The 10,360-nt window shown below is 38.5% G+C and overlaps 1 protein-coding gene across 1 annotated transcript in view; it reads right to left on the reverse strand.

Annotated features, from left to right (window-relative positions):
• Nucleotides 1–4,342: 4,342 nt before the first annotated feature.
• The window catches only part of LOC18056145 (probable disease resistance protein At5g63020), a 14,312-nt gene continuing 8,294 nt past the window's right edge, over nucleotides 4,343–10,360 (reverse strand). The window contains exon 2 of the mRNA XM_024178305.1: nucleotides 4,343–6,915. Within this exon, the coding sequence (XP_024034073.1) occupies nucleotides 4,343–6,915 (2,573 nt within the window). The remainder of the gene's footprint in view (nucleotides 6,916–10,360) is intronic.

The following is a 10,360-nucleotide window of genomic DNA, read 5'->3' on the forward strand; positions in this document are numbered from 1 at the left end:
TTTTTCTGTAAATTTATACATTTTTCTCCTCATATTTCAAAATCCATCAAAACCCCTTCGCCATTTAAAAAATGGGATAACTTTTCATTTTTTTTTTTGAGTCTTTTCCTATTTTACCTCTCATAGTCATATGAAAACCAACATTGATCATCAAAACGTTCTAGCACTAAAATAGTGAAAGAAAAGAAAAATTGAAAGCTACTTTAATAGAAATTTTTAATTTTAACGAGGGATCTTGATAGGTTTTGAAACATGCATGAACATATGAATGATTAATTCGACAAATAACAAGGGAGTTTTGAATTTATTTATTTTTTCCTGAAAGGTTATAGTCTCATAAATCATCATTCACAACTTCATACCTTGATTTTGTTCAATTTGTTACATTAATTATAACTACATATCTTACGTGTAGCCAATAATTCAATGAGATACTGGAGTAGTTCTTTTTTTTTTTTTCTTTTTCCTTTAAATTTGGTTTTGCTTTTGTTTTTTTCTGTTGATTATTAATGTTTAAGATAATGAAGTGTGAAGAAGCGCATGATTTTCTTTCCTATAAATCTACAATATATAAGATGTCACGCTTCTTATTTGTCAGTGTAAAATCAAATGTTCTGGTCCCATCAATTAAAATCATTGCCAGATTGTATCAACATTGACCCCTTGTGTGCGTTTGGCTAACAATTGTCCCAAGTGTATATCTATACATATATATATGTATGTATATATTATTATAGCTCTAATTGAGTAGCTTGCATGGCTGGCATAAATTTGTTAAAACTAAAAAATTATTAATGCATGTGCAAATAATGATAGCTTATGAACGTAGAAAAAGAGAAAAATTATAAAGGATAAGAAAATTAAAAGGAAAGAAATTGAGAGATCATGGCATGCAAGAAAGTTGAGTCGGTAGCCAACTTAAATTTTGTTTTGGAAGAGAGAAGAGTTGGTTATGACTCCTTGAGCCCTTGGTTTATCTAATATTCGGTGTTTGCTTCTAATTTACTCCATTGGTGTTTTGACCTTTGCCTTCTATCATAGATAATATGAAGGAGGTTATTGTTGAATTTAGGCTAATGATGTCAAAATTAATTAAAAATATTTTGGACGTTTAGATATGATTTAACAAGTTCACACAAGTCGGCATTGGGTATGCTTTCTAGTTCCTACTATCTAAGCAACAATTTTCTATATATTTATTTTTAAAAAGCAGTAAGAGTAGTGGGTAAACAATTTTTAGTTCTTACCTCTTCCCATACTTTAAATTCGAGTAACCATCCATACATAAATTTTCTTGAAAATCATTCGTTCAAGCATCGTGGGGGCAAAATGATATTTGTTTTTATTGAAAATCCTACTGATAAAAATTGTACTCATATAAGAAGATTAAATCATAATAAAAAATAGTGAAATATCAAATGTTCGCTTCGAAAATTATACCAAATAGAACAATTTTTTTTTTAATTCTACAAATGCTAATAAAAGATACATCTTCACTGTTTTTTATTATGCAACAAAATAATTTTAGGATATTTATTGGAGCAAATTCATGCATATGTACAATAAATCTTTTTTTTTAATATTACAAAAGGATTTCAAATTTCAAATATTATTTCGATAACCATTGATAGGCTGTTTGGTTAGGAGTTAGACAAAACAAATTTCTAAGATCTTAATTGCCCTGTAGCTGCAATAATTAGCTAACTATTACATAGAATTTGTTTAACAAAAAAATTAAAGAAGAAAGAGAGAATCATTAATTACATTAATTTGGACAAAGCACACGATTTTATTTTTATTAAACGATATTTTTATTTATCATGATAGAAAAAGTATATGGACACAAACAAAAATAATCTCTTGTATAAGAAATGATTTCTAAGCCCAAGTGTTGACAATGATGATGAGTGCTCTTAAACGGACTGGGCAAGTTAAACTAATGAGTTTGACTATTAATACCCCTCTGCAATTCTCTTAAAACCCCGCTTCAATAATATTCTGATAAATGCAAATAATGTTGAGTTGATTTTGTTACTACTTAGTCAAAATAAAATTCCTATTGTTAAGGGTGACGTTATTTGTTGATTTTAGTCTTCCATGTCTTTAGGAGTCAGTTAAACTTGGTTCCTGTTTTGTTGCTTGGTTCGTTATGTAAGGCTATTTAATAGCCAAAGTTATTCTCATTTTAATAACAGTTAGAATTCTTCTATACTCTGTAGCTTTTAACAAATAATACTCTCCTTATTTATTTATTTATTTATTTAGACTTAAAGCTAATAACATCCCTCAAAATTCCTTTTAAAACCCCTCTTTTAATTATACTAAGGGACCATTTGAGATTGCTTTCGAGAAGTTCAAAAGTGATTTTTAAAGTTATATGCTAATTTTAGTATTTGTTTTTTTTAGAAATAATTTTTGGTAAAATTGCCTTATCCTACAGTAGATTTTAAAAATGAGGAAATGAGTAACTTTTGAAAATCTAATTTTGAAAATCAGATTTATACTTAATAAAATTCCATATATATTCTCATATATATTATAAAAATCCAAAATTATCCTTATTAGTTAAGAAATAAAAACATTAACTTTACAGAGACTATTATTATTACGAATCATATTGAGATAACAAAATAAAAAATTAATAATATAAAACATTTACTTTAGTTATCAGTTATTATATATATACAATAAAAAATATTTTATATCGATGTTTATAAATGCATAAATAAATTTTATTCAATATTATGTTCAATCTAGTCATTTACATTTTTACAGTAAAATTTAGCAAATACACACAACTACTTAGAGATGGTAAAAATATCCAAGTCCAGCCCAGATCCGTAAAAATTCAAAAGATTTGAATCCAAAAAAAAATCTGGATTCACACATTAAAAAAAGTGGATCCGGATGCTCAATGTTAGAATCCATGCAGATCCGGATCCGGATCTGGATGCAAATGCATTCGAAAAATCGGATGTCCAAATTTGCATTATTTTTTAATTAAATTATTTATTAAATTAAAGTTAAATTAAAAAATATATAAGTTAAATGAAAAAATAATAAGATTAATTATATAAGTTAAATTAAATTATAAAGTATATTGGAACCCACATTATTTTATGTGGATTTGTGATGTTTTTAGAATTTTGTTTGTGAATTTTTGGTGGTGTTAAACTTAAATTTATGTTATTATTGATATTTAATTTATGTTGTAGTACTTTTATTTGTGAATATACGGTGTTCTATGTTATTCTAGTTAGTGAATTGTTAATTGTTGAATTGTGATTGTATTTTATTTGATATTATTAAGTAAATCATTGAATTTTAAATTGCTCTATTATAATTTATACGAATCCAGATATACAAAATACCCACCCACAATCCGTGCAGATATCACCCACATCTGAATCCGCATATTTTTTTTGCGGATTTGGATGTGAAAATGTACATCCGAATCTGGATTTTGTCATCCCTATGGCCACTTTTAAAACTCACAATACTTATATTTAACTAATTCTTTTCTAACAAATTATTTCTATAGCATAAATAATAGCAATTATTTTAAAGGCTACAAAATTACCAAACATGCCCTATATTTAATGCCTCTAAATAAAACAAATTTAATTTGTGAATCTCTCAATTTTATATTTATTATCTTTTTTCTAAAATTATTTTAGTGTCTTATTATCTTAGCATTCACACTAACAATTTTTATGGGTGATGAACAATTGATCTGGAAAAAAAGATTATGGAGAAGATAAAAAGAAAACTCTATTTAAGAGCCATAAGTGCTTATTTAATCGTATAAGCACTTTTTTAAAATTTTTATGGTGTTTGGTTATTTTTTTAGTAGAGTTTTTTTAACTTAAATAAACTAATTTACCTCTACTAACAAAAACCCAAAATTTGAGCTTTTGGGAGTAGAGGTTATAGAGCTTTTCTAAAAATAGATAATATAAAAAATATCACTCAGTTTAATGGTTCAAAAGTGCTTTTTTTTATTGACAATCAAACACCCAATGATTTTTTGTCCAAAAGCTCTATTGGTATAAGCTCTACTGCTATAAGCTCTACTGTTATAAGCTCTATTTAATAAGCTGTACCAAACGGAGCCTAATTCTTAATCAAGCTCCTTGAATACAAATCGTTCAGAGTGAGTAGACAAAAGAGTTTAACAAATGATTATGTAGAATGAGATCAAACGTTATTACATCGGAACATACTGGACGACGAAATAGAAAGATAAGCACATATAAAAATAGAAAAGCTGCACCAGGAATCTTATTCAAACTCTTGCTCCTTTAAATTAGGCAGAAAATTCGGACGGAGTAGCAGTGCTCCCTTAACGACTCGGTACGAAGCAGGTAGAAAAAGCATTTTGAGTGGCTTGATCCTCCCATTGTAGCTCTTCCCACCAATCTTTCCCACCATTGATGACAATATTTCGTAGCTTTGTGCTGCTGGAATTGAGAGGGAGCGTCTTCAGCTTTGGGCATTGAGTTACTCGAATTTCCTTCAGCTGTGGCAAGGGCAAGGCACCCTGGTAGATGCTCTTTAAATTTTCTGCGTGATAAAGGTCTAGCAATTCTAGTTTTGCAAAAAAGTTAAGCTCTCCCATGATATCCGAAAGTTCATTCAGTTTTTCAACACTGATTATCTCTTCCAGGTCATCACAGTGCATTATCACAATAATCTTGAGATTTGGAGCAAAAGCAAGCCACGTCAAGTCCTTCACTCTTGAGCAAAAAGCAATGGAGGCCAAGTGAAGACTGCGGAAGCCACATTGAAGCACTTTTTGCACTTCTCCTGTGCAGTCAGTCTTTAACTCTTCCAAATTGCTGTTATCAATGACCAAGTCCTTGAGATGCTCCATGTATGCTAGATGAGAGACATTGAGCAGTGGAATTTCACAGTCGCTAATGGATAGAGCTTGAGTAATGCGCAGCAGCTTAGGGAATTTTAAGAAGTTCCGGACACCACGTGAACTATACAAGGAGAAGCTGATGAGATTTAAAAGTTTCAAACAGAGCAATTCCTTCATTAAAGGCTCAGCATCTTCAGAAAGGACGCTGCCTTGTTCGGCTGTACTATCAGCTCCAGATTCCAGCATCCTGAGTACCTCTAACTTTGAAAAGCTAGATATCAATTCTGGTGGAAATCTAGATAAATGATATGTTCTCTCCAAGTTCAAGTATCTTAGATTCAGCAATGCCTTCAGCTCATGCGGCAACCCACTTATGTCAGTATATGAGACGTCAAGGTGTTGTAATGAAACCAAACTTGAAATCCCTGAAGGTAGTTCGGTAAGAGAATTTTGGCTTAGACTCAAAACACGAAGAGAACGCATAAGCTCAAAGAAACCATCAGTGATCTCCATAATACAATTTCTATCAAGAAACAGAGTTTGGAGATGTGGACAATTGGGAATTTCCGATAGACTCTCTATTTTATTGTCCGATAATGATACCCTTTTGACTCCTTCCCATTCTTCAATCTTTGGTGCTTTAGTTATTCCTACTCCAGCACAAACCAAAAAGTTCTCCTCTTTCTTCCTAATCTTACATGCTATCCACAATGCCATATCACGAATCACATCGTGCATTTTCAAATAATAGTCGTCCTCTTCTTCCAACAGACATGCACTTACAAGATCACCAACGATGGTGTATCCGTCACCAAATCCATCTGAAAATCCCTCACTAATCCAATAATTTATCAACTCACGTTTAGGAATTCTGAAGTCTTCAGGAAATAAACAACAGTATAAGAGACAAGAACGAAGTTCATCCCTCGGCAAACAATCGTAACTGAACTTCAAACGTGAAAACACGTTTTCTTCCATACCTGGAAACTTAGAAGCTGATGTGCGTAAGACATTAATTGCATGCTGCCATTGCTCACGATTCCTTCTGCCTGCCATGGCTCGACCTATTGTTTTGAGTGCCAGTGGCAAACCACGACACTCTTTGGCCAAGGTCTCGGCTAGCTTAGGAATATCAGGATGACTGCCAAGAACGGATGTTCCAACCTCCTCCTGAAATAATTTCCAGGCTTGTCCATGAGTCAAAGTCGACACTTCAATCCCCTTGTCAGCTCTCATTTGGCCGCAAACATCAAGAGAACGAGTTGTGAACACTATCTTTGATTCTACATTTAGGCTTTGAAGAGGGACACCAACTTCTGTTAAATCAATTGGCTGCCATATATCATCTAACAACAGTACGAACTTCTTTTGGCTTAAATTGTTGGAGATGTCCAAAGCCTTCTGCTTAACACTCTTACTCTGCCACTCTTTGTCTGACAATAAGCCTATCCTTTCTCCAATGTCGTGTTGAATCTGCTGCAACTTTAGCTCTCTTGAAACAACCACCCAGATGACAACATCAAAATTATGTTCTCGGCAGCGGAAGTGGTTATTGACTTGTTTCAACAGGGTAGTTTTACCAACGCCCCCTCTACCATATAAGCCAATAATTCCCACATTGTTTTCTTTCTCTGTGATGCATCTCCAAACTTGGTCAAGAATTGATTGTTGACCCACAACTGTTCGCTCAACGGGTAATTCAACTGCCGGATCTTCAGGTACCATCTCATAAATGTCTACGATGTCTCCTCGTTCATTCTTTAAATCGATCACTTCTTTCTTCAACTCCACCACTCTTCTCCCAAAGCGGTAGCTTGATATCAAGTCCTTGGAACAGAAGCCTCCAAGACACAATCTGTCGATTTCTTGGGCTCTAGTTTCTTGCACCTTTGTAACTTTGGTTCCCATTTGTTGCACCCTTTGAAGCCAACCTTTGACCTGGTGCGTCCTTCTAGTACGAGGTTGTTGTTCAGCAAGATTAACTTCGTTTAGAAGATCATCTTTTGCCTGAATCAATTTGTCGAATTCAGTCTGCAACGCATCAAGATTACTGTTAAGTAAATAAAAGCACCAGGTCGGTCATGCTACTATTTCCACCCCGGCATGAATCACCTCAGCCAAATGGTACGAGCAGAGCAGGGGCAACATGAGCCGAGCCGAGACGAATACTGACTAGAGGTATATACCGAGCTGGTACCCGTACCCCAAAAAGCGGAAACACGATCTCACAGAATCGCGGCAGTTGCGCTTTCCCAGAACCGTTGCGGGAGATGTGAGATCCCACGTTTGCCCATGAAGCAGCAGTTAGAGTCCCATGAGGGGCTGCCACTGCCCAAAAAAGGTGGGATGAAGGGCAAACGGGAACGTGAGGACAGCGGCTATAAAAGAAGAAGAAATCGACGAAGAAGGGGACAGAAAAACTGAAAAGAGGGAAAACGCTGCCAAATTGCAACCAGGCCATTTCCTTACAAATTTCTGATAAACACCTTAAATCTAAATTACACTGTTTTCCCGTAAACACCTTGTACTAACTTAGGCATCGGAGGGTTTACGCCGGCAAAACTACCGGCGTCTCTGATCCGTTTTCGGTGAACGCAGGTCTAGTGAGAGAAAGGAGGATGATTCCAGCCTTAGCGGTTCGTGCAGCAGTCGATAACTTAAACGTTGGTGAAAGAATCTGGTCGGTCTAAGGACGAGCAGATTTCGGCATCAACATTTTGGCGCCGTCTGTGGGGAGCTGAATAAAAAGCTACCACCAAATTAGCAGTTACCGGAGAAGCAACGAACGATCAGATATGGATGTGTCAAGAAAGGATACTTTGAGGGAGGACAATGAAACGGTGGAAACAATCACTCTCCGGGAAATTGTGAATGAAGCCCGAGAAAGGATGATGCAAGACAGATTGGAGCGGATGGAGAAACAAATGGAGACTCTCGCGTCCATATTGTTTGAGCTGAGGGATGAGCGGAGAATGGATTGTGAAACCCCCGTGGGAAGAGATGAAGTCGGAGCAGAACCCAGCCTCTGGAGACGTAGAGTCGAGGACATTCCTCCGCCCGCGGACCAACCTAATGGGGTGCATCCCCACAGAAATACTGGTCGGATCCTAGGAGAACACGGGGATGAAGGAAGAGACCAACATCGCCCCGGACGGGTACTGGAAACTACTGGCCGAGGTGCTAGTGTTGATGAAGGAGAGCTCAGACAGCGGTTGCAGAACGCCGAGCAGGAGCGAGACCAGATAGCTGCGCGTGATCCTAACCGTGCTATAGAATTGGAGGGGGAGGTGCGCAGGTTGGCGCAGGTGATAGAGGAGATACAGGGCAAGAGAAAGCCCCTGAATTGGAGGATAATGTTAGATGAAGAATCTCCGTTATCAACTGAGATCATGGGTACCATAATCCCAAGAGATTTCCTCTTCCCCGACCTCAAATACTCCGGACGAAGTGACCCACTGGTGCACATTGAGCGTTTCAACGATATGACGGGTGTGCAGGGGCTGACATCAGCTCAGAGGTGCAGGGCGTTCCCGTTGACACTAGAGGGACGAGCTCGAGAATGGTACCGCAAGCTGCCCCGAGGAAGTATAAAGGGGTATGAGCAGATGTGCCAGGAGTTGGCCGAGCAGTTCCGAGGGGCAGTAGCCCCAGAGGACGACATGATTGAACTGATGGGGATGAAACATGAGGAGCACGAACCCCTACGGGATTTTGTAAAGCGATACCACCGAGCCGTACTTGATTTGGGAGTTTTCAATCACCCGCAGGCGTTGAGGGGTTTAAAGGAGGGTGTGAGGATAGGCCGGCTATGGTATAACCTGAGAAGCCCCCTGGTGCAGAATTATTCAACAGGATATGAGCAGGCAAAGAGAGATATCGAAATCGAAGAAGAAAAATCGGCAAAGATAAAGAATGAACAGCTGGAGGAGCTGAGACGAAAGGAAAGGAGAACTCCAAATGGGAGCGGGTCGGCAAAGCGAGCTGGGGAACCCTCAGTAAGGGGCGGAACATCAGCTCGATCCCGCCCTTACCCCATAGCTCCGAGATCACAACAGTTCCAGCACAACCGGGCTCAACCTCCACGTCCCCCATTCCCGGATCGGCAGCGAGAATTCCGGCAGATGGCTGCCGGCCCCTATCATAACACTCCCAGAGCATTATATGCAACCAATTCCAGGGCTAGATGACCAGATCAGTTAGCGACTATGCCAGCCCGATGTGACGTTCATGATAGCCGAGCAGTTCAGCTGGTAGACCAGAGCTTGACATATAGACAATACACTCCACTAAAGATCTCCATGGAGGAATTGTATGAGAGGATCGAGGGACGAGGCCTGCTGTACCCTCCAGCCCCAATAACAAAATCGACTCACCGACGGGATAAGAGCAGATTCTGCAAGTTCCACGACACTCACGGTCACACTATCAGCCAATGTCGTGACCTGAAGATTCAAGTGGAGGATTTAGTGAGGAACCGATACTTGGACGAGTATGTAGATGGAATATCCCCTGTCATGGAATCACAGTACACACGGGATGAAGGAGTTGAGAGGGATCTGGAACGTGAACAGCCGACCATCCGTGTGATAGCAGGAGGGCCAACATTGGCCGGAGATTCGAACAGGGCACGGAAGAACTATGGGAGATACGCCATGACTAGCAAAGAAGTGCTTTTCAATTTGCCAGCAACCAAGAAGGCAAAAGTGCGACAAGTTCCCATTATGTGGACGGATGAGAATGAAGAGGGTATTTTGTATCCTCATGAGGATGCACTAGTGATTAAAGCATCAGTGGCTAGCACAGAATTGCGGCGAATACTGGTGGACACGGGCAGTTCAGTTGACATTCTATTTAAGTCAGCCCTAGATGATATGGGGATTTCAGATTTAAAGCTGGAGCGGACAAATACTTCCTTAAAATGATTTGGAGGGGGACGGTTAACTCCCTTGGGGATCATTGAATTCCCGATTACGGTGGGGACAAAGCCGTTTGAACGAACGATGATGCTGGACTTCGTCGTGGTAGAGGAAAGAAACCCTTACCAGATGATACTGGGGAGACCATTCATAAGGATAAGCCAATGCGTTGTATCCACGCATTACTTGGCGCTGAAATACAGAATAAATGGAGTGGTTGGCGTAGTAAAAGGCGACCAGAGGATGGCAAGGAGTTGTTATACTACGGCGGCCAAGGAGACACTACAGGTTACTTCTCTAGATAATCGAGGAGAGTCTAAAAAGGGCCGCCAAGAGCCTGTTGAGAAACTGGAGGAAGTTGCGGTAAGCAAAAGCAACCCGAGCAGAGTAGTGAAGATCGGGTCAGGATTGGTTGGGGCAGTAAAAGGCGAGCTGGTAAATTACCTACAGTCTCATGCGGATATATTTGCCTGGTCTCATGAAGATATGCCCGGAATTGATCGCGGGGTAGCTTGCCACAAGTTGGCAATCAAGAAGGGGGCAAGGCCGGTGAGACAGAAGAAGAGATGCTGCAACCAGG

The sequence above is a fragment of the Citrus clementina genome, unplaced genomic scaffold (assembly GCF_000493195.1).
Source record: "Citrus clementina cultivar Clemenules unplaced genomic scaffold, Citrus_clementina_v1.0 scaffold_1, whole genome shotgun sequence".
Lineage (NCBI taxonomy): Eukaryota > Viridiplantae > Streptophyta > Magnoliopsida > Sapindales > Rutaceae > Citrus > Citrus x clementina.